We start from the raw sequence: 24,656 nt of genomic DNA on the forward strand, positions 1-24,656 counted from the left end.
CATAGCATGAAGATATCCATGGCAGAGACTCAGAGGGGTCAACTTTAGGCCCCTGTGGCACAGCCTAAGCTTTTGACCTGAAGTTACTTTTCCTTTTTTACTTCAAGTAGTTTTGAAACCAGTACTTTTACACTTTCCCTTAAGTGAAAAGCTTGATTTGACACTTCAAGTTCTACAGAAGTCTTTTTAAACCCTATAATCTACTTGTACTTGAGTGATAAATGTGAATAGATCTGACATCTCTGTAAACTACACATCATGATCAGAGGATCTGCTTTCCACTCTTTAATGGATGCACTAATGCATGCTGTCACAGTGTAAACACACACACGGGTCAGTTTCATGTTTAGTTTGAGAATGACTCTGATGTTCTGTGAGGGTTAAACATGGTGAGAAACTGATGCACAGGGTTTCTCTGCCTGTCTTCACAGTGCATGCTGGGATAGATTCCAAGCACGGCCTGTGACCTTATTAGGAATGAGCCAGTAAGTAAAATGACTGAGTGAATGTGAGTGTGGAGAGATATTAGAGACTCCATTTGTCTTCCCTTGAATGGCCTATCAGTAAACACCTGCTAATATCATCATATGGCTGACGCTGATGGATGAAAGTCATTCTCCTGCGATGGGAACAGTATGGCTGATTGGCCTCTGCGACACAGACGAGCATATTGGCCAAAAATGACACTTTAACGAGCTCTTCCCGGTGTTAAGTGCTGCTCGCCGGCCCCCTCGTCGCAAGCCGTCGCCTGGCTGACCCCAGGCCGTGCTTCCCCCTGCTCGGGGCCTGCTCGCTTCATTGGCTGACGGATCAGACTGCCATGGAGACAGCTCATTAGCCGAATAATGAGAAGCACACCAGCCACACGTTGTCTTGTTATATCATCTCTGTATCGACATATTTGTGGCAGGGAACAGAACATTGGGTGCCAGTGTGGGCATGAAATAAGAAATGATTAAAATGGAATTATGGCACAGCAGGGTCTCCGGTTCATTTCTTACTGAAATTTCTGTTCATCAGAGGAAACCAGTTTACAGGTAACCATGCTTCATGGCTGCTGCCCTTTTCAAATCAGAACCACCCCCTGATGGAAACAATCTGGTGGAGCTCCATATGATTAGCTTCTGTTCTATCATTTCATGAGATTCTTTTCAGCTGCAAACAGCTCCACAGTGAGTGTTTTATACCATTGTCCAGTTTTTAAAGTTCCTTGGGAGCAGTGCGATAGTTTGATTACTGATATTTAGTCTGTCAGCTGTAATATGAGAATATCTGCGGCCAAAACCCCTACATCAGAGCCTTTTTTCTGCACACTGCATTCTTTAGCATGCAGGCACAGAAACAGCATTAGCATCTCAGTTTTTAAAAGTTGATTTTCAATGATGTCAGTCAAAAATTTAAAAAACAATAACAATTTAATGCACATGTTTTGCAGGAGGCCATAAAGAATAAAGAATGAGCCAGAGTTCAGGAGATACACATGTATTTATTCATTTTTTTTTAAGACTGAGGATATCTGTTCTGCTTAGACTAATGACAGTTTTACTGTCACACTAGAGACTTAAATCTTAGCAAGTGCATACTCATGAAAAATGTTAATGTGACTTATCATAAGAAACTTAAACATGGCAGTACAGATTTTTTTTACTGTACTTACTGCATTGACTAGTACCCTTTGCTCATTAGAAGAAATTCAGGCCTCACATTTGCTTGTAATAACTTAAAATGATAATAATAATAATAATAATTATTATTATTATTATTATTATTATTATTATTATTATTATTATTATTATTATTATTATTATTATTATTATCATGATAATACTAATAATTTATGTGAATGTGGCTTATGTTGAATCTTGTTAGATGGGTATTTGTGTTTTCAGTGTAATTACAGTCAGGGGAAACTTTATCAGCACAGGAAGTAACATAGTATTTTTGTTCTGTTTGTTTTATTTTATTTTGTTTTGGTTTGTTTTGGTTTGTTTTTTGTTTATTTGTTTGTTTGTTTGTTTTTTCATTTTCGTTTGTTTCTTTTTTTGTAATAAAATTGGGTTGTTTGAGAAGAGTTTTTATTAGATTAATTCAAAATGTCTTAAATAGTCCATCAGTGAAAATTGAATTTATTTATTTATTTCTTCATTTATATATTTATGTTTTTAATTATTATATTTTGTCTGAAACATTACTGTTCATATGAACAGTTGTTACCAGCATTTCACTGTGCAAGATTGTCATTACCGTCTCTTTCCACTAGAGGGCGACTTTGCCCTTACAATGTAAGCTTCTCTAACTAATGGGGAACTGATATCCCAAGCTAGAAGTATCAGCTCTACTTCAACTTCTTCTAAATTGTGTCTCTTTAACATAGCTTTTTTAAAACAGACATAATGAAAATAAACTGTGTTTTAAAAAGAAACGGTAGCCAGAAGTATGACAAGTTAGAGATGTACAAGTAGCATGTTGTTGTATCTAAAGGTTGACCAAAACAAATACTATGCATTGAAGAAATGTAAATGCGATTTATTTTTATATGAACTTTTTGATAGTGCTGTTGAGTTTCACGGCAAAAAATAAAAATGGAAATATGTGACCGAACTAAAGACACATTTAAATGTGATTTTACTTTATCTTAAAAAAGAATGTGTATTTTGGATGTTATCGTTTCGCTCAACATCAGAGAGATTTTAATTTGATTTTGAGGCATTTGCTTTTATTTCCTCCCTCCTCTCCACAGCTGTGCGGAAGTGACACAGCAGGCGCGCGCGCCTTCACGTCACGCGAGAAAGCAGAGAAGCCGAGCGAGGAAAAAAATATCAACAACAAGAAGAAGAAGAAGCAGAGTATCCTGCAAATAAAACCCCGTGACAGTGCACAGACATGTCCAACACGTCGTTAACAGTCCTAAAGGGTTGCATGGACTCGTAAAGGTGAGCTCAAGCGGCCGGTCACGCGCGTTAACCGTTAATTTTACAAGAGTCCGGCGGACAGGAGGGGGGACTCGTCCACGCAAACATTGCCGCGTCATTAAAATCCATAAACAAAATGTTGCACTAATAGAGCAACGCTGAGCACTGTTAATGGAAAAGGCTCGAGCGGCTGCGAAAAGAGGAACGTGTGACGGGCTTTGTGAAGAGTTGCTCTCGCGCAGCTGGTTTGTCTGGTGTTTTGGTTCAAAGGTTCATGGGCGGAAGAATGAGGAAGTAGCTGCTTAATATGAGCTGCAGGAGAGCTAGGAGGCAACTCAGTGTACGGGGGCATGCACAGCAGAGCTACTACCCCTAATGTATCTGCTCCGTGTCTTTGAGAGAAAAGAGTTTTATGGGTTTCTACCTTCTTGGCTGCACGCAAGCTCAAGAAGCAAACCAGTTAATGTGTTCGCCTGCAGCTGATCACATGCTGCTGGTCATAACGGGAGCATGCAAGCCACCATAACCACCTCATAACAGCTTAACATGCTGTTATTAACCAAATTGAAAGTATCTTTCTATTAATCGTCGATATGAACTCTTTTGCACTTTTTAATGGTGATATTGGTACATTACGCCACACTTGCCTGTCCACCCTCAGTGTGTTTTCATTTCTTGATGGTTTCTTGTATTATTGGAAAGTGTCTCGACCTGGGACAGGAACTCGTGGTTGCGTGTTGTGAATTGTGAATATGACTCACTAAATGTCATTTGAAATTCCTCCGGGTTGTGATGATCACAAGTTAGCAGGGAAGCTATATATGAATTGTCAATAGCAACACTGTATAAGTCTATATACATTAAATTACACAGCCTTGCATATAGTATACTGTTCACTGATTGTTCTCTACTTGTCTTATTGTGTAGAGTTGTGGGAATGTACTCATAAAACAACCATTAATTCAGTTGTAGCTCTGCAAAAGAAAAGCAATATGTATTCTTAATAACACGGTTTATTATGCTCACACTGACTCACTATCTCTGAATTCAAATGCTGTGGAATTTAACAACTTTTTTTTTAATAACAAAATAATGCAAATAATGTTAAGAGTAAAATCAAAGTTGCGTTCACAATCCATTTAAAAGTTGTTTTCGAATCAGGAGAGTCAGTTTGATTGTGAGGTGTTTAAATTTCTGGTCCCAAAAACTGCGAGAGGTATCAAAAGGAGATGTGTCTGAAACAATGAATGTATTAACTTGAAAATTTTGAGTCACTTTTATTTTTATTTCTGTTGCTTTTTCCACCTTTACACTTAGGAAACCAGAAGCTTTATAGATTATTTTGTTAAAAAGTAGGTGTGGCTGGATAGGCATGTAGAAGCCCACAACGTAATAATGACCTATATCGTAATAAATTTGGCCTTTATTAAATGTAATAGGCCCATAACGTAATAACTGACCAATAACGTAACAAAAGTGCTGAACCTATAACGTAATAACTTTTGACTAATAACGCAATAACTTATTACGTTATTGGCTGGTTTTTACGTTACAGGCCTGATGCAAAAAAAACCTTTGAAAATGTAATAACTGAGCCCATAACATAACAACCTGCCAAGAGTGTAATACATTTGCTCATTTTGACAATGTTATAGGCAAAACACATAATAACTGACCATAATAACGTATAGCATATCAGTTAGTGCCTCAAAAAAAGTACTTATTTTTGTCATGAAAAATGCAATGTTTATTAGAATTCCGTAACAGTTGTTCCTTAAATCTACTATATTTGTTATGACTTGTGTTCTTCAAGATAAGATGAAACAATAAATAACAAAATTGAGTTGTGGTCTCAACAACTTTAGATCCTGAACTGAAGAATAGAACAACAGAACTGAACATATTTAACCTGAGCACAAAAATAATAAGGATTACTGTTACCTTTCTTACATTTAAACATGAAAAAAAAATCTAATTCCAATTATTTTCTACACTGAAAAAACACACCAACTTGTCTTAAGCAAACAGCTCTTAAAGACCAGTTATTACATTTGCAAAGTTTTTTTTTTTTTTTGCATCAGGCCCATAACGTAAAAAACGGCCAATAACGTAATAAGTTATTGCATTATTGATCAAAAGTTATTACGTTATGGGTTCAGTACTTTTATTACGTTATTGGTCAGTTATTACGTTATGGGCCTATTACATTTTAAAAAGGCCAAATTTATTATGTTATGGGCTTCTACAAGGCATCTTGCTTCTTCAGCCCAGACTGCTGGCTTGTTAAAGTGTCTGTACTGGGAAATTTGATGATTTGAATGATGACTGAATGAAAAATACTACAACTGAAAAAAGTCACGCTACCATTTTTTTCAACAGCATGCTCAAACTTGATTCTTCATGAACTGAAACTAAAACCTTTTGTTTGTCATTGGCTTTTCTCTCAAACTAAGAATCCAGTGACCACCTTTTGTTTCTGCTGTTTAAGTTGACTTGTTCATGCACTGTGTAAAACAGTAGTTTGAGTGTTTTTTATTCTGTTTTTTAGGCTATGAGTTCCTCTGAGCATGGAACAGTTTCAGATGAAGCGATGCTCGAGAAAGGTAAACTTCACACACGTCTTGACCTTTAGTCACAAACAGGTTGGAATCAGGTGTTGACGTCCAAGACTAAACATCAACCAGTTTTTCAACTGTCTGTAACATGGTTACAACATTAACATGTCCAAAAAACAGCTTCAATTTTTGGACAATCATGCAAAAACGTACTTTAAATATATTTTATTTTTGCTGCAAAAATCATCAATACAACTTTTGACGTCCCTCTGTGTGATGTTTGAAGGAAGTTTCAGTGACGTGGTGACATAGATCTTAACTCTGAACATTAGCCCCAGTAGAAGACTTTGTGAGGTCAGGTACTTAGGCTGATGTCAGTGGCGGACTTAAATACTCAATGTTAAGGTAGCAAAACCTGTGTCATCCCTCATCAAATGTTTTCATTAATGGCAGATGCCCTGTTGTGTTCACTTCATCCTCAGAAATGATTGGCTGAGTAACGATAAATAGAGATTGTTTCTGTGATCGTTGAAATAAATATGTTAACAAAAGAAATATGAATTCTTTGCAGAGCACAAGGATGCCCAGGACTTTAAAGAGGAGATGGACGACTTTGCTATTTGTGAACCGCCTGATGGACTTGGAGGGAGATCTCCTGAGGCCATTGAGGCAGGGAAACGATCCTCCGCGGAGATCAGTCCTAACACAACCCAGTCCACCAGTGGCAAGAGAGTCAAAGTCTCATGTGAGGTAAGTTTAAAACTGTAGTATTTAATGGGAGCAGTTAGAAATAAACACATATATGTTTATGTACATATATTCTAACATGTTGTTTACTTTGTCTAGATGAGGCGGCACTTGTTAGATGAGAGCAGCAGACATGAACCTCTTTGCCTGACCACGACCGGGGAGAAGAGGGAACGGGCCCAGCAGAGATCCAGAGTCTCCTACAGGAAGCCTCTCTTCAGCATCTCCCACAGGATCTCAGACAAGAGGAACACACCAAGTCTGGAGCAGCAACCCAGTCCTGGTGTCGGGAATCCACTCAACTTTAGCAGCGTCATGTCATCCAAGCTCCAGAGCTCAGAGGAAAACGGGCCGTTGGAGAGCTTCGCCCCCACAGAAACATTAAGCCAGGTTTCCCCCACAGACTCAACGCTTTACCCTCTGATTGAGAAAATGTTCCTTATTCTTAATACCCTCAATTCAAGCATGACACAGCTGCACAGCAAGGTGGATTTGTTAACCCTGGAAGTCATGCGAATAAAGAAGCAGATCAAACCAGCGGAGATGGTGACTGAGTTCCAGCCTCCGCCTGAATATCTGCTAACCAGTGAGGAACTGAATCAGCTGATGGAGCAGACGTCCAGCGCTGGGGAGCTCGGGTGTCGGCTGCTGGTTCATCTTTTCCCAGAGCTGTTCAAAGCCAAGGAGTGCTCTCATGAATGCATGGCAAGCAAGAGAACTCTGGAGTCTCTGCATTTGCAGCTGATCCGTAACTATGTGGAGGTATGCTACCCTTCAGTCAAGAATAACAGCGTGTGGCAGGAGGAATGCCTCCTCCAGATTAATGACTTGTTTAATCGTTTCTGGGCTCAGAGGGACATGGAGAGTGCTCGACTGCTCAGGAAGCAGGCAGTCACAGGTGCTGGGATAAAGACTGAGCATCCTCAAACCTACCGCTTCATTAACGAGCAGGGCCAGGAGGAGCAGCTCTCTTTAGATAACCAGCAGAGTGGCCTGGCAGTGTCCGACCTCGCCTTTGATACACAAACCACCGAGGAGCTGGATGAGTTCTCCTCTCCTGAGGACTTTGTTATTTTTCTTATGCACCGGCTCTTCCCTGAGGTTTTTGAGGAGGGGAAATTGCCGGAAGGCTTTAGCAGTTTTAGCAGCGTAGGGCAGCTTATTCTGGACTCTGACAAGATGGAAATAATTAGAAAGTATATGGAAGCTAATTTTCCGGATGTGCCTGAGGACAGCTGGCTTCAGGTTTGCATTCAGCACATGGAGGATGCACTAGAGGGTCCTCTTAGTAACGGCAATGGGAGCGAGCCTGAGAATATCAACGATGAGAGCTACGACCTGGCCAGCATCCCTGAAGACGTGTCCATTATCAAAGTCCCAGAGCCCGGCGACTACGAGAGGCCAAGCCGCAAGTCAAAGAAGTCGCTGCTCACTCCAGTGGATTTTGACAATCTTGAGATTCCGGTCCCTGATTTCGCTGTTCCCCAGGAGTACCTTTTGTCCCGGGAGCAGCTGAAGAACAACTATGAATGTAGCCTGTCCATCGGGAACTTCGCCTCACGGCTCCTGGTGCTCATGTTCCCTGAGCTCTTCACTCACGAGAACACGCGCAAGCAGTACAACTGCAGTGGGTCTCTTGGTAAGAAGCAGCTCGATCCCGTTCGAGTCAATCTGATCCGTCATTATGTGCAGTTAGTCTACCCCCGGGCCAAGAACGACAGAGTGTGGATGCTGGAGTTTGTAGGTAAACTTGATGAGAGGTGCAGGAGGCGGGACACGGAGCAGAGAAGATCATACCTGCAGCAGCGCAAAGCGTTTGGTCAGGAGTCGGAGCAGGACTTCCTGTGCCAGTTGAACCAGATTAATCCAGATAGCATGAGGGAGGATCCAGAGATCCCCTCTTTACCCCCAGAAAAAAGTAGCAAAGACTTTTGTAAAATTCCCCTGGATGAGCTGACTGTATCCAAACCTGACTTCCCCGTACCGCCCGTCTACCTGCTCACAGACACTGAGGTACGAGAAATTGTCCAGCAGAGTCTCTCTGTTGGGAACTTTGCCGCCCGTCTCTTGGTGCGCCTCTTTCCTGAGCTTTTCACCCAGGAGAACCTGAGGCTGCAGTACAACCATTCAGGAGCCTGCAACAAGAAGCAGCTGGACCCTGTTCGCCTGAGACTGATCCGTCACTACGTGGAGGCGGTGTATCCTGTGGATAAGATGGAGGAGGTGTGGCACTATGAGTGTGTGCCGAGCATCGATGAACGCTGTCGGCGTCCCAATCGCAAGAAGTGTGACATTCTTAAGAAGGCCAAGAGGACGAGCGCTGTGTCATAGTTCAGTACTCTCCAGTTTGGCGGCACTTTTTGTTATTAAAACAATTGCACAGTAAGTAAGCTGACATGAACTGTTGAACTTTTACACCCTGTCCCATGTAGGATGACGCCAAGCTGTTTTGAGTTTCTTCAGTTCTGTTTTTAGTGAGGTTTTACTTTGGACTACACCAGTAGATGTTGTAGTTTATGTACTCTTATTATTGTCAGATAGAGCTCAAACTGCTTCTATTTATACGCCAAACTGTCATAGCTTATCTAACAAACTTTAACTGTTGTAGCCTTAAAAACAATTACATTGATATTAGCTTGTAGAATAGGTCACACACTCGCTCTATGGATAGAAATGAATCACAATGATGTGATATGTTTCCTTTGCAGTTACTGATGTAGCATTGTGCCACCACTGTTTTAATAACAATGTGCTTATGTTAAGCCTTCTTATAGAAGTTTATATTATTAAGACAATTTAACATGACAAAGTTCATGATAGCCTATTTCTAATAAAATCACAATTATGACTATGACACATGATTGAACTGTTTTTCACAGCACTTCACAGTTTCTTACTGAAGCACTGAACTTGAAATCAACTCACCAAACTTTTTACACTGATGGGAGTAGGAGTTTGATATTTTGAATACTACAAGCCACGCTATGTATCATGCAACATAAACAAATACTCCTCCTGTGATGACGGTTTCAGGTTGCTTTTTTGGCTCGATAAAAACAAGTGATCACAGAGAGAGCACCTGAACACATCACAAACTTCAGCGTTAGAGGGACTGTGAGGACTATCTGAAAAAAAATAGTGTTTTGTGGGATAAAGACTCCATTTCCCATGGGCACTTGCACCCGCTGTTATGAGGACATGACTTTAACTGAGGCATTTGTTTTTGGAGAATGAATAGAGTGCAGATTTTCTTTTATCCCTACTTTTCTTTGTTCAAGACAACTTTTCCCAGGATGCAAAGTGACATGTATTTATTAACAGTTATGTGGAACTCGGGACGGGTACCTTTCAAATTTGAAACGATACGATACGATACGGCACCAAAACCCGGTACTTGGCAATTGGTACTGGTATTCAACACCATTTTCGGTACTTTTTTTGTGTTGGTGTGTTTAAAAAATATCATTAAAAAATAATAATAATAATAATAAGAATTGTATATATATATATATATATATATATATATATATATATATATTTTTTTTTTTTTTTTTCCCCAATATTTTTTTTTTCAATTTAACATATTTGTTTTTTACTATATAACCTTGCAATGCTGTGTTCATGTCCAGCATGGAAAATCACCTTCTCTTCCAGAGCCACACAGTCACAAGGAAGCATTCAGGTACCTAAACATGGTACCTTTTGATTTTACATGAATCGATACCCAGTACTTTTGACAGAATTCGGTCGGTGCCTATAAAAGTAGCTAATTCGGTACCCATCCCTAAGTAGAACTATGTTTGAAACAAGCAACAACAAGCAAACTTTGTAAACTCAGTTTGTAGCATGGTTTAGTAGTCAGCTATATTTAGCCCAGCTGGCAGCTCAGTGCTCTAAGACGTGTCTGTAATGTGTAACGTTAGTGAATCCTGGTTATGTCCTGCCAATCATCTACCAATCAGAGCTAACGTAACCTCACTCTTCATTTTATTGATAGACTCTCAAGTTTGAACAGACCACTGCAGAATAACTGCTGACTGTGGGTTGGAATGGATATTATCATACACAGTTAAGCCTACTTTTTAGCTTGCGCTCTATCACTCTCCTGTTTAGCTTTTTTCTGCTCTCACCTCCTTTTTTACGACAGTGTCCACCATTCCTACAAAATTAATCCAAGAAATCCTTTTCAGTTGAGAAATAGAAACAGAAATGACCTATTTTGGTGCTGATAATGTTTTAAGTTGTGGATTAAAATCAGGCATGAATCTAGAAGTCAGACCTTTTCAAAATCACAAAGAAATTATCACATGGACTTTAATTACTCGTGAAATCAATACAAATTTCAAAAACTTAAAGTGTACCTTTATTGGGGGAGTCAGTAAAAATCAAAACATTCAGACTCATCATTTAACTCTCTGCTTGAGAGTCATTATTGTGTTAATAACCTGCAACTCTTATAAGAAAAAAAGGGGGTTGACCTTTATTTCCTTATTTTTTCATTATCTGTTTTCAGATGGACGCTGTACAATACAGATCAGACAAATCATCAGAAGTGTTTAGTAACATTAAGGAGAGATTGCTACAGAGTTTTGACCTTTTGACTGACGCCTGTCTGTTTTAAGATCAGCGCTTACATTTCTCTCTTTTGAAAAAAGAAAACAGGAGTTGACAGTCTGTCTCTGCCTCAGCTGCTAAGTTTTGTGCACTGTCTGTTTCTAAGTGAACTTGAATCCTTCACAGTGAAGTCGCACAAGTATTCGGCAGAGGCACTATCACTGGTGACTTGAGCAGTTTAAGTCAAAATAACCTCTCGTTCACATGCAAGCCTCCCTTTGCATAACATTGTAATCTGCAGCCTATCATAACATTCATGTATTCTGATCAGGAGCATTTGTTCAGAGAGGATAACTCTTTTGAAAATAATTTGGTCATGAATGTGAAAGAATGTAGTTCACATTTCAAAATTATGAATTCTCCTTTAATGTCTGCAACCACCAAGAACAGTCACCATGGCTCTGAGCTGCTGGTCACAGTGTAAAGTAACCCACGTGATGATATTTCTGCAGAAGTCGTCCTCTCCCTCTGCTGTTGGTTTCACGGTCAGTACAGTCATTACGGCTTGAAGGCCTCATCCTTAGGAAGCTCTAAACATTTCCAGCGCCTCACAGAAATTTTGTGCTTTTCTGTTTGACTTAATTCACTGAAGACTTTGCGGAGGATGACTCTCATCATGATGATAGTGTTCTTTTCATGGTTTTCTGACAGCACCAGGTCCAACTTGTCACCAACTTTCACCTTTAAACAGAGCAAGAATGATAAATGAATAAAAAACAAGAACAAGACGTAAAGCATTGGATAGATATATGTCACATAGAAAAGGTCACCCACTGTTTTACTTTTCTTGATGAGTTTCTGTCCGTTCAGCCTGAGCTTGTTGCTGTAGAATGCGTCGTCAATTTTACTGTAAAGGAAAAGACAGAAGAGTCTGTTTGATGGGCCTTTAAATTACATGAACACGCTCAACATTAACAACTTAAAGCATTAATTTAAGATTGATAGAATGCCACAGCATCTCTTTGAGCTTGGACAGTAGCTGGGCTCTGTTTTTTAAGCAGAAAATTTGTGAGCCTCACCCTTGTCTCCTTAATCATAGCAAGCTGTAAAAACTAAAGTAGAAGAAATCTGACTCACTTGCGTGCCAATTCCAGGCCGGCTTTCAGTATGACGTCATAGCGAAATCCCTGTACGTATTTATCCATGTCTTTATAGTCCTTTGGGAGATTTGCATCCTCTACCTCATCCTCAGTATCACTGTCCTCAGGGTCTTTTTCATCTTCATCCTCTTCCTCCTCGTCCACCCTCGCAGCCCGAGCAGCACCTTTCTTCTTGTTGCTTTTAAACCTCAGATGATGTACGGACCAGCCCCTGACAGCGTCTCTGCCACAGACAGCCGGCCTGTGACAGCCAAGAGCGGGGAAAGCTGAGCAGCCCCATAGCTGCCGTGTGTGGATGGCCCTCGGGCACCATTCAGCCTGTCTCTGTCCGTATCCAGCAACCAGCAGGTGGCGGGGGTTCAACCTTCCTAGCTGCCTCAAAGCGAGTGCCTGTACCATGAAACTCTGCATGTTGGTGTTCCACCCAGTCACTGAAAGAAACATGGATAATCAGAGGCGCTATGATGAAATGGTAATGTTTTTAATAATTGAATCATTTCAATCCAATCCAATCCATTTTATTTATAAAGCTCATTTTTCAAACAGAGCGTTACAAAAGTGCTGCACATCAAAAACATAATAATGAAAACAGTAAAACAGCTCCACCAGTTCTCATTAAAGTAATAAAAACAAGTAACAGTAAACAAGAATACACTAAAACAATCAATAGTACATAAAATAATAAATACAAATAAAATAGATAAAATAAGGAGAACAACAATAAACTTAATACTATAAAATAACTAAAAGATATAAAACAACTAAAAGAAATATAACAACATTTTAAAAGTTATTGAGTCAAAATCAACTCGAGGGATGCACAGATTAAAAAAAAAATAAGGGCTTGATATTGGTTGTTCTGTTTCAACTGAAAAATTTAGCCAATTGCTTTGAAACAAATGTTCTTTTTAAATCTGTATCTGCTTCAGGGACCAAGATGATTCTTCTGTCTTAAAAAAAGACCCAAATGAACAAGTCAGGTATGCCTTAATTACACTTTTTGAATGAGGACAAGTTTGTAGAAGACCTTTGGATAGAAAATAATAAACCACAAACTTGGATGCATTTGTCACTTTTAACAGACCAACAAAACCACATTTTAACATGTTAAAATATTTCTATAAAAATAAATAATAATAATAATAATAATAATAATAATAATAATAATAATAATAATAATTTTAACAATAATAATAATAATAATAATAATAATAATAATAATAATAATTTTAACAATAATAATAATAATAATAATCTTTTTTATTTCACCTTTCAGGAAATATATTATGAAGTGTGTTAGACCAAAAAGAAAATGCACAGAGGCAGGATGGATGACACACCACTAGGAAGATGGAAAATCATTCAGAGTAGAGCCTGATCTGGTCATTGTTCAGGTTAACAAAAACAGCCAGGTTAGGTCTACAAATTACATTGAGTAAAACTTTGAGCCCAATAATAATAGGTGCCCAATGAAACGAATTACACTAAAATAATGATAATACAAATGTGCATAAAATGTTGTATATATTTTTATATTTTCAAGCGACAGATTTACTATTACAGGTCTTTCCCTCACATGATCATGTAAACTTCTTAAAGTGAATTAAATCAACCCCTAACTAATTCACAGCCTAAGCTTGTTCGCTTTAATTCATTAAAATAATTGTAACAGTTAACAGTGGTGGTACAAGTTGGTGCTCTGCAACACCGTCCAACTCTTTTAAACTAAAACTACCTCCTCATCAATGGTCTTTTCTCAATGGAGTTTGAAGTCCAGTAGACCTGATAAAGGCATTCCGTGACCATAAACAAGGCTTGAGACGTTATTTCTGGAATGTTTCTATTTGTGTGCCTGACACCACTCGAAAAAAAACACGGAGACATGTTGCATTTTGCTGTAATAATATCTCCTGTTAGACAGTGTCACTTTCCTGCTCTAAGTTGTGCCGGGAGTTCAGTGATTTATTTAAATTAACGTGTTATGAGCAGAAGTTGAAACTAAGCTAACTAGCTTAACTTGTCATCACTGTAATCCTGACTCTTTCAGACCGCGTGCAGCTCCCCGCGAGCAGACCACCCACCGAACACAGGAAACAACATGTAATTTAGTTTCAAAATGTTAAATGTGCAGGTGATGACAAAGAAGAATGTATGAGCAGAACACTCACCTATAGAATAACCTTTCATAGCTCCTTTCTGGACTTCATCGCTACTTGTTTTTTTGAGCGCTGCGTACCGGCTGATATAGATGTGCTGCCCCCTACCGCACAGGAGGAAACACTAACCTACTCAACCCGCCAGAAAGACAACCCAAAGCAGAGAGATTTACCTTTTTCCTGACGAAACACTTCAGTTTAAATGAAAGGCAATTTCCGCCTCCTAATAACATACAAAGTCATTACTGTGAGTTGTCTCATAGTCTTTCTCTAATATCTCATTATTATGGCTTACCAATTTTTTTAAAGCTTTACACATTTTTTTTGTATTACTGGTGGAAATTGGCTTCCCCCTTTTGAAAAATCATTGCATTTTACAACAAATTATTTATCATAATTGTGTAAATGCAAAAAAATCACATCTTATCTTTCATATGCCATATAAAATACAATTGGGAGATTATGGGATTTATTTTGGTCATCCCTAAAGAAATATGGAAAATCTTCAGCTCAGCATGACTGTGGCTAAAAGAGTGGCCAGGGGTGGCACATGCCCTCTTTTAAATCTAGATGGCCACCCCAAACTTCAAAAGTGTGACTTGCTGGAGGCTTGACTTGATTTTAAGATGAACTGTTTTCACAGCATTATAACTTGCTCCTTGAAATTTGCTTTATATTAGAAAATTTATTTTTGTTCCTGTGTGGAACTTTAATGTTTGCCAATTTTTATTTCATTTCACAGATAAAAACCCACCAATTTTTTTTTTTAATAGTGGAAAATTTCTTCTATATCTGTCGATACAGGTGCACCAGTCTTGTTTTAAACCTAGTAGTTTAATATAAGACTGGTGCGAGGATTGGACTCAGTACATCAGAAATGTCACTTGTTCACTGCTTTGCAGAATAATGTAAATTATATCATTTTACCTAATTCTTAAGAGAAATAAAACTCATTTATTCATATTTTTATGTCATTTCTATGTTCCCTAAATAAGCTCCTTTTTCGAGAGTTTGAGGATGAAGCCAGAAAAAAAATAAGTACACATGGGTTCAACCCAGAAGTTTATTGCACCTTTTATTCTTCCAGCATAAGATAAAGATGAATACACATTTTAATAGGTAATCAAAGTATCTATACAGTCTGTTTGATTATAATGACAACAAGAACAGTTTCAACACTTTTACATGAAGCTTTGACTGGTTTTGTATTGATTTACGTCTCAGCAGTTATGCGTTTGTCAGTATGTCAGTGCTGTACTGTTTTACTTTAATGGAATTTACATCAACATTCAGCTTCACTACAATTCATAAAGTCTAGTGTCACTTCAAGTGCATAATACTCAGGTCACTACATGTTGGAAACAATTTAAGAGCAGATGTTATTTGCTCAGATGCATACAGTAAATACCTGTTAGGTGTTATAAAAAACAGTATTATAAAGTTTTTGTCCGTGTGGAAACAAGTGCATTTTCATCCTTGCATATGCTGCCTGTAAACTTAACTCCAAAGAGTCAGGGATCCTCAGATACATCAGACACCGTCATCCAGAGTTTCTTCAGGAAAGATACTGACGTGCTCCGAGCACATTCAGTACACACTGCAAAGTGAAATCATACGTTTACAAATGAGAAATGGAGCATTATCCATTTACTACAGACACATAATGAACACATACTACAGTATATTATTAGATATGCTGGTGGTTTACATTCAGGTATGTGTTACGGTTTATATAACACAGAAAGAGTTCATGCAAATATGAGCATGGAAGAAATGATCCGCGACTTTTTTTTTGCAGGTGAATCCATAAAATCTGTTTCATGTAGAGTCAATGTAAACCTGTCCCCGTCTGTCCCGACCACAGGGCCGATGTGAGAACACGTGGATGTTTCTGTAGCACAGTAGCCGGCACGTTTTCTCATGGCAGTAGGTAGAAAACAGTCTTTTTAAAACACATGTTCTGACTTGATTGATGCTTCTCAATGTGGCTCACATGACTAAACAGAGTAAGTGCTCCAACAGTTATTTATTTTCAGATTTAAGGAAGTTTAAAAAAGAAAGGCAAAAATGTAACAAATCACCTAAAAATGCTCAATATTTATTCTTAATCTGTTTTGTTTTACCTTAATTCTTCCTAGATATTACAACTATAGCAGTCCATCCTAAAGGTCCATCTTAAAAGTAAGACCATTCAGATATGGATCTATAGGTCTGGAATAAAGTATAAAATGTAAGTAAAAAGCACTTTAAGATTGTTAAAGAATAAAATATTAAAACATCAAGTGTACACATCAGACTTATGCAGAAGACTATTCAAGCCAGGAATGAAAATTAGCAGGTATTAGATTTGTAAATATTTTGCATTCATTCTTGATGTATTTAAATAAATAAATGAATTTAAAATACTAAAATTAAGTCCAATTGTCAGCAGTTTTTCTCTGATTTACACATCCACCTTCTGAAGTCTTTTTTATTATTTGTGTATACAGTACATTTTTATTTATTTTTTTTAGCTTATCCTCAAAATATTTAAACAAAATATCTTACTCTTCTCTATTTTCCTGGCCTGACTACTCTTCTGAAGCTTTTTGTGTTAGTCCAGGGACATAAAAAAGAAAGACAGACCTCTCTGGAGCTGACAAGCACCGACAATCTAAGGAAGATGCCGGTGTGAATGCAACACATCAGTCATGTGAAACTTTCCACAAATAGCCTCAATAACATCAAAGGCTATGAATACTTAAACACAGATGGTACCATAAAGCGTAAATGAGATGTTGGTGAAGCTACTCAGAGCTTTCTGTGGCTGCAGAGTCAGGCTGTGGTTTCAGGACTGTAATTCTAGGACTAGATCTCTGGAACTCCTGTGTAGTTGCGACAGTTTGGGTTAAGGTTAAATTAAGGATAGACATAAAAAACTGGCGATCATTCCATTTTTTTTTTTTTATAGTCTATAGGTTGACCAAGCTGCAACCTCCAGTCTTTAAGTATGAAGCCTATGTGAAGGTGCTAAAAACTGCAGTTCAACAAGCGTCGACTTGAGGCTGGCTGCAGACGCAGTGGACACAGCCATGGACTGTATAATATATATAGATTTGGTCTCCATGATGTCACTCATCCGTCCGTGATACAGAGTAATGAAGCCGATATGGCCACCGTTGACGGGGGCCATATTGAAAATGTTGACACATGAGACAGGCTTTGAGCCTCCTCACTACCAGCTAGAGGGTGCCAGACCTGTTGGTCACGTGAGCTGCACCTGTGACTGGACAAACTTGTGATCTTTTAAACCACTGAATTAAAAAAAATGTCATCTCCCCTACAATGAAGTCTCTTTACAGTTTAAAAATATATTATGAAGGCAGCTAATGAGATAACGTAATCAGATTTGTTCTATGTAAGTAGAAATTATCAAAGTCAATAATTAATCACAATTCATTTGTGCATTTCAGGTACCTTGTTCATAAAAGAGGTACTGTTAAATGAACCTCTAAAAATATGTCTACTCCTCAAGAAAATCAGATATGTAAACTCAGAGGAACTACAGGATTATGTTAAAGATCACTAGTGCCAAGAAATCAAGTATTGTCTTGATGATGCTTCATGCAACTGATGGTGCCCATATAGAGGTGTATTAAAGTATTTTTTTTTTTTTAAAAAACTTCTCTTCTCTTCATTACCCAAAAAAATTAGGACACATTTGCCTTTTTATTTGCTTTCATAATATTTTTTTTCTAAAATGTAAAGAGACTTCATGGACACCCTAGTAATCACCAACAATAGGCTTCAAATCTCTGTATAATAAACAAATGGGTGGCATCAGAGAGACTGGGTCATATGAGGAAAGGGGCCAATATTTGATTTAAATTATTAAGTCAGTAAGTGTAACTTAATGCACTACTGGTCCCAATCTTTGGTTACAGGCCTACTTCAAAACAGCAAGGTTAAATCAGTAATTTATGATCAGAACATGGAGTGGGCTATGATCATGTACATCTATGCTCTTTAGTTGCATTTCTGGCGAGGAAAAACAAGATGCTGTGTTGGCAGGTAAAATGCCAGACTCACTCCTTCAGAAAGGCTGTCTTCATATTGACAGGTGACACTGAGGCAGCTAAACCAAGGTCTCATCTACAGTTTATGGTTTTTATCCTCACAACTGAAGATGAATGTCTACCTATGATCTGCAGCTGTCAAAAGGCATAGTTGGAAAAGTTTACTGAGGAAGAAAGAAATTAGGCATGTTGGAAAAAAAATCTATGTACATAAAGTAAGAAGATTTAAAAGCACTTAACATTATTAATATAAAAAACAAAGACCACAAACAGATCTGAAGAATATCAAAGTAATCACTTGTCTCTTCTTAAACCAGAGGTTTGGTTCATGTTTACTGGAGTGTCCTTGTGATATGTGTCATTTGAGAGGGTGATGTTCATTTCACAGTTATTGCTGTAATATAACAAAATAAATCAATAATGATAACAAAAAAAAGGTTAAACTAATCCACCTCGCCTCCAGATGATGATAAAAAACAGGGCTGTCTTTATGCTAGTGCTCAGCTGTGATGTTACTGACATTTTACTGCGTGAACAGGATGATTAAACCTGCCAGCCTTGTCCGTGGCCTCTGAAAGGTCTTGTGAGGTAACTGCAGCTTCAGTTTCAGCTCTGTCTGAATGATACACATGAGATCTTAAAAGCTATGGGAATGACAAACAGTCATTGTCTGCTCGGTTTTCATTGCAAAGCCAGGCAGAAACATTTTCTGTGAGCTTGTATCCAAAAAAAAGAAGTCCACACATTTATTTTTCTGTTCTCCTCCATCCACTAATCACTGTTATTGCTTTGGTGATTCACACATTCAGACTTCAGGCTTTTGTTTCAGACGTTGTGATCATACAGCACAAATCTGTGTGTCTCACATTAAGACTTTTACACTCTCTGCTTCTGATGTGCAAATAGTTTTGATGCTACAGAAACGCCTCTGTGATTTATCAGCGGCTGCATAGTCATAATGACGTCTCCACACAGGAGCCATTTCTGTGGAACGACCTGTGGTTGTGGCAATTCTCGCTGCAGTGCACGATGAGCACCGGGTAGCAAAGTGCATCCTCATAGTCTGGGGGCTCCTCATCATCTGTGGTTAGGCGCTCTGACAGGCAGCGGGTGTTTTCGCTGGGACTCTCCTGGTCATCTAAGCTGCCGCTCCTCCAGAAGAAGCTGCGCTGGGAGCCATAGCGCCGCGCCAAGGAGAAGCGACTGCCACTGAAGGGGATGCGGGAGCTGGCGCCGGTGCAGATGCTGAGGGCGCTCCGAGAAAACACAGAGGAGCAGCTGATGGCTCTGTGGCAGCGCTCGCAATTCTGACGTACCCCGCTGAAACTGGACGGGCACTGGGCCAGATCCATCAGGCCAGCCTCAGAGTAACTAGGCACCAGCTGCTGGTTGGACCGAATGTGCCATTCCAGCTCTGTACTGTCAATGGTGTTAACACGAGGGATACGCCGCCAATATGGCCGATCTTCACATGGAGTCACAGGAAGGTAATCATGCCCAAAAAGCTTCTCCACCCGGTAGTGGACGTATGCAGTGTGATACTCCGTGAAGACTCTGAGAGGCCAGGAGAAGGTGAGGAACGAGGCAAACCAGAAGACATAGTGGGACAGGTACCAGGGGTGTCGCTCTGGGTCTGCCATCACCATCACGTACTCCTTCAGGTCAATATTCTTCAGGTGCATGCCCTCCCTGGCCTCCATGTAGTCATCCAGACCCTCGTTGTCAGTGAAAAACCGTGCTCGCTGTGTCAGGTAGGAGTTCTCCGACTCTACGTTAGCAAAGCTGAAGCACTTGGTGAAGCGCATCTTTGTGAGAGCGGACTTCTCCAGGCCCAGCAGCTGCTTTGAAACATCCTTCACACCACAGTGACCATAGTCAAACTCAGCCTCTGCCACATGGGTGTTGACACGTTCATGATAAACCTGGGTACTTGTGTAAGCGTCTCCATTGCGGTAGCGTGTGACTTGTCGTGTCCGGCGAACGTAGTGATAGCTGATGGCCTTCCACCAGATGCACGGTTTGGCTTGTTGCATTCTTTGGATGCGCTCGTAGATGCCCTCTACATCCACTTTGTGCTGCAGCTCATTCTTCACGTGACAGTGCCAGCACTCCACAAGATAGACCAAGTAGAGCATGCCCAGTAGGGCCAGAGGGATGTAGATGTAGCCATCAGAGCAGGGGCTGTCATGGTACATCATGGATTTCCTGTCAAAGGTGAAGCGGGTCACCTTGGTGACATGACACCAAACCATGGCTCCCATGCAGCCGTACATGAGAACAGACAGGAGGAGACATTTCCAAAAACTCTCCCGACAAAGTGACTTGCTCAGGGACTGCTTGAGGGGTCTTTGCTGTTGAGTGAAAGCAGAAACAAAACAAGGAAAGAGAAATATAAAAACTATCTGTTTACATTTTGAGAAGTGTCTCACAAATTTCTGAACAAACTGTCTCTCACTTTAACACTCTAAAATTGATTGTATCAGTGTTGTAGTACTCAATCTCAAGGCCAACTCCGAGGTTGACTCCAGCTTATTCATCAATGAATGCTCTAGGTTTTGAATTCATTGCGTCTTCTTGTCTCAGATCCTAATAACAGATCAGTTTTCAGGCTACAGCTACCTCATGTATTTGTTTACCTGCTTTCTTGTTCACGTGCCATCTCGTTCAGCAACACTGCCAACAAATTCTGAGCAACATGTTCACCATGTAAAATAGAAAAAACTGAAGAGAAGACAGGGACAACACCTAACTTTAACACACACCTGTCCAGGATGCACGCGGGGAAGTGAGTAGGTGACGATGCTAATGTAACTCTAACTGTTGATATCGTTGCCACAAGCTAGCAGCTAACGACAACTTTAGACTCTGAAGTTACTCTAAGGTTCCACGATGTTTGGTTAAGCTGTGATCTGTTTTTAACTTCACAAATGTTCATCCTTTAACAGATTAGTGAAGTAACATTACATGAATAGATTCTGACAGCAGGCACCTTTGTAAAGAATATTCTAGTAAATTGGATGAACTGTGACGTAATTGAGCTTTTAGTGTATGCATTATACTCACAGTTTATGCTATTAAACCGAGGTTTCTAGTAGAGACTCTTTACTGAACTGACACAAATGTTCATTCATTGAGTGTGTTTTCTGCACATCAAAACTAGGGATGTCCCAATCTGATACACTGATAGGTATCAGTGCCTGATATGGCTATTTTTGGAGGATTGGACATTGTCAGATTTCCTTACGTGATCACAAACATGTCCACTGTGTAGGACTACTTCTTTTTGGAAAGCAATGATAGTAGAACAGGGTCTTGTAACATTTGTAAAGTAGTGTTCCTCAAGAAGGAACCAACAGGGCTTACTTTAATACAACAAGAATGATTCGTCATTTACAACTGAATCACCCAAGGGAGTACGGGATTTCTCAGGGAAAGGTATCAGTATCAGTGTTGGCAACACATGTCATGAAAAAACGGATTGGAAGTCAAAAGATCTGTATCAGGACATCCTTGATCAAAACTGTCCAACAGTCAGTCCAGGTTTACACAGACAACACAGGGGTGCAATGTTGTAATATTACCACATAATGACAATGTGTCATGGGTCTGAGTGGCAGAAATTGAATGTCCCTAAATGAGTATGCAGGGTCTCAGGAGGTAAGGTGAGTTTTCTGTGTCCTGCTCTGGGGACTTTTCTAGGACTTGGGCTAAGGTACTGAGGACTGGACTCGGATCCATTGCAAGTTCTGGTCTTTTGACTTCAGCAGTTGGATATATTATACACAAATCCAGATTTTTTTTTTTTTATTTCATGTATTTGTTTAACATAAATTTCTACTTTTTCTATATTTTAGTATACACCAAAAACACAAAACAAGACTTGTGAGTTACATGTTTACTGGAGCCCCTTTGTTTGAACTCTGTAAATGGTTTGGATTGGTGAGTAGAATCATATCATCTTTGACATAGAAAGGATTTTCACAGATTCAGACTGAGTTTGATGAGCATGTGATTAAACAGATATAGTCACACTCTTTGATTTCTGTAATGAAGGAGTTTTTCTGAGATCTGATGTCATGTTTTGTGATTCTAGATATTAAGATGAGGTCAGACCTTCTACCCCACTACAGCAGGTGACAGGCTGAAAGCAGTATTCTGAAATTAAATTAAAATTAGGCTGCATGGTTATGGAAATTCTCCTTCGTGAGGCAGCAGCCTAGAGCTCATTTGAGAGCTCTCCTCTGTGGTAAATACGATCACCTGCAGTGTGTTACATTCTGCTCAGTGTGCACATGGATCTATACGAGCACTGCACCAAGATCCAAAAACACATCAGCACACAAAACCCACTCGCTCCTCTGAGAGATGTCAGAAAATAATACCTCCTCTCTGGTGTCCTCCTCGAAAACGGTGGTGGTGCTGCTTTCACTCGCTGTCGCAGCCGACGCTGGGGGGGACATGGTTGCCTGGGCAGCTATTGATGATAATGACAGGGCGTGGAGTAGGAAGAGGAAGAGATTTCACCACCTTGCTCTGCGGAGTCCCTCAAGCAAGACTGTAGCTGCTTGCAAGGTGCATTTCATCTGTCCTTATACAGAGCCTCTCCACCCTGAGAAAAGACGAGTCGACGGAGGCATGATGATGATCCGTGTAATCCAAATTAAAGGGATCTCTCCGGCTGAAGACAGAGGCAGGTTGTGTGTGTATGTGTGTTAGGAAGCCCGCATCCTGCCGTTTACGCTGTACCAGTCAGTGCCGCAATAATAATAATAACAGTAATGGTAGATTAGCTGGTTCAACATGCCCTGCCCCTCTGAGCCCTCGGTGTTTCGCTCTCTGTCTGCGGGGGCTGGCGGTTCCGTTTTCGGCAGAGCTGGGATGCTCGCGGTGCTGATAGTTCCCGGTGCTGACTGAGGCAGACCTGAGCACGGTGTGATGGAGAGGCATACAACTGTTAAAGGGAAAGTCCACCCCACAACTCACGAGTGGAGAGTGCAGTGAAGACCATTTCACACTTTAACAGGTGGTCACTCAGCCTAACAGGGGTAGAAGCGTGTTTACTATCACAGCTTCGAGTCACACTATCATCAAATTCATAGTGTCCCACAGAAGGCAACCAAAACGGCCTGTGATCACTGTCTGAATGGTAAACTCTAAGAATGGTTGACAGAGTTTGCCTCTTTGGAGCAGTGGTGTACTCAAAGGTGGGCAAGGGGGCCAGCAGCGCCCCTTGTACAAAATTCTCAGTCATTTTAAACAGTGTTGGAAATAACCGTGTTTGAAAAAACAGCCTTACTCATGTCATTAACGTTCTCCAGTAACGAATAATCTATTTAGAACATGTGAGATGTGTAGAATAAGTGGTGCGACTAGAATTTCTGCTCCTTGGTCAAAGTCTCTCTATGCCGCCTGTTACCGCTCAGTGCTCAACCAAGATTGTATCCCACTCCAAAAAATACATTACTATTCTGATTCTGGGCTAGGTTTCGACAGGCTTTGGTCTCGGGAGGTAAGCAAAAATGGAACAAAAGTTGAGTAGGACAGTGACCTGCTTCGCTTTCCCATCCTTGAAAAAAACAAAATATCTTTTCAAAATTCACCAGCACCATTCCCCACTCCCTCCCACCAAGCTTCGCTCACCTACTCTGAAGGTAATTAATTACTATCTCAAATGTTACAGTTTCGTTATCGTTAAAAACAGTGAAATGTGGTGTATCTTGATGCACTGGTATCTACCAGCTGTTATCTGACCTGGCTCACTCAGCCAGGAATCAGCTGCAAATAAAATGTGGTTGAAATCCAACCTGCAGCAACTTTACTGCTCATCACTGACTCTGTTTTCTGCTCTATTGACTGTTCTGTGCTCTTGGAATAAAGATATAAGAAGCAATAAAGCTATTTTAACAAAGAAGAGGCGTTTCAACAGAACACTGTTTACAATTGTTGATGTTTTGCGGATAAAAATCCAAACCTCTGAAACCGTTTTCCAAAATAAAGACCTTCTTTCTTGTAGCATGCAGAGGCCATGGCCACCTCTTTAGATTATTTTCTATTCATTTATTAATTAATTAATCTATTTATTTATTTTTTACTTTAAATGATTGTTTTTCATTAAAGGCTAAAAATATATTTTTTTAACAATTTGCAAACTTGCATTCTTAAGTTTTGGACTTACTCATTGTTTGTGTGCTTTATCTCAAATTACTCATACTCCAAAATAAAACAGTCTGATAAAGTTTTTGGTACTGTCTTTTATTGTAGCAGATGGTTTGAAGTAAGAAATGTAACTGAAGATTTTGAAATGTCCGTACAATTGTGTATCTGTTTTTTTCATAGCAGCATTTTTTTTACACAAACATAAAATCTTAGGTTATTTGGTCCAATGCAACTGGTTTACAGTAGAAAGTATAATCAGCATGTGACAGGTTTATTATTACTGAATTACTGTGGTTAAATCAAACATGAACAGCATTAGTTATATAGTGAGAGGATTGTTTGAGTGTAGACACTGCATGAT

At 39.6% G+C, this 24,656-nt stretch overlaps 3 protein-coding genes across 3 annotated transcripts; 1 reads left to right on the forward strand and 2 right to left on the reverse strand.

The window, feature by feature from the left end:
* Window positions 1-2,758: 2,758 nt before the first annotated feature.
* Window positions 2,759-9,087, forward strand: bend3 (BEN domain containing 3). Its single transcript, XM_074691256.1, has 4 exons — window positions 2,759-2,933; window positions 5,461-5,515; window positions 6,039-6,217; window positions 6,314-9,087. The coding sequence occupies exons 2-4, from the start codon at window positions 5,464-5,466 to the stop codon at window positions 8,543-8,545; spliced, it is 2,463 nt and encodes an 820-aa protein (XP_074547357.1). The 5' UTR covers window positions 2,759-2,933; window positions 5,461-5,463; the 3' UTR covers window positions 8,546-9,087.
* Window positions 9,088-10,817: 1,730 nt separating this feature from the next.
* On the reverse strand, window positions 10,818-14,175 carry mtres1 (mitochondrial transcription rescue factor 1). Its single transcript, XM_074692268.1, has 4 exons — window positions 14,097-14,175; window positions 11,906-12,359; window positions 11,603-11,675; window positions 10,818-11,509 (listed from the first exon to the last, which is right to left on the reverse strand). Exons 1-4 carry the CDS (start codon window positions 14,113-14,115, stop codon window positions 11,327-11,329), a joined length of 729 nt encoding a protein of 242 aa, XP_074548369.1. The 5' UTR covers window positions 14,116-14,175; the 3' UTR covers window positions 10,818-11,326.
* A 2,402-nt stretch (window positions 14,176-16,577) lies between these two features.
* Window positions 16,578-23,198, reverse strand: LOC141807066 (transmembrane protein 151B-like). Its single transcript, XM_074692841.1, has 2 exons — window positions 22,522-23,198; window positions 16,578-20,490 (listed from the first exon to the last, which is right to left on the reverse strand). The coding sequence occupies exons 1-2, from the start codon at window positions 22,597-22,599 to the stop codon at window positions 19,093-19,095; spliced, it is 1,476 nt and encodes a 491-aa protein (XP_074548942.1). The 5' UTR covers window positions 22,600-23,198; the 3' UTR covers window positions 16,578-19,092.
* Between the last annotated feature and the right edge of the window lie 1,458 nt (window positions 23,199-24,656).

This window comes from Halichoeres trimaculatus, unplaced genomic scaffold, assembly GCF_033239565.1.
Source record: "Halichoeres trimaculatus isolate MK-OKI-2021-1 unplaced genomic scaffold, fHalTri1.1 fHalTri1_scaffold_17, whole genome shotgun sequence".
Lineage (NCBI taxonomy): Eukaryota > Metazoa > Chordata > Actinopteri > Labriformes > Labridae > Halichoeres > Halichoeres trimaculatus.

What these genes read in the sequence shown, in the direction of transcription:
- mtres1 (XM_074692268.1), bottom strand. An exon ending in GGCCTGGAATTGGCACGCAA is followed by an intron (nt 11,676 to 11,905) that starts GTGAGTCAGATT and finishes TTTCCTTTACAG; the next exon opens with TAAAATTGACGACGCATTCT. An exon ending in TCATCAAGAAAAGTAAAACA is followed by an intron (nt 11,510 to 11,602) that starts GTGGGTGACCTT and finishes CTCTGTTTAAAG; the next exon opens with GTGAAAGTTGGTGACAAGTT.
- LOC141807066 (XM_074692841.1), bottom strand. Translation starts at nt 22,599, where the DNA reads ATGTCCCCCCCAGCGTCGGCTGCGACAGCGAGTGAAAGCAGCACCACC. An exon ending in AGGAGGACACCAGAGAGGAG is followed by an intron (nt 20,491 to 22,521) that starts GTATTATTTTCT and finishes TTCACTCAACAG; the next exon opens with CAAAGACCCCTCAAGCAGTC.
- bend3 (XM_074691256.1), top strand. Translation starts at nt 5,464, where the DNA reads ATGAGTTCCTCTGAGCATGGAACAGTTTCAGATGAAGCGATGCTCGAG. An exon ending in TGAAGCGATGCTCGAGAAAG is followed by an intron (nt 5,516 to 6,038) that starts GTAAACTTCACA and finishes AATTCTTTGCAG; the next exon opens with AGCACAAGGATGCCCAGGAC. An exon ending in GAGTCAAAGTCTCATGTGAG is followed by an intron (nt 6,218 to 6,313) that starts GTAAGTTTAAAA and finishes TACTTTGTCTAG; the next exon opens with ATGAGGCGGCACTTGTTAGA.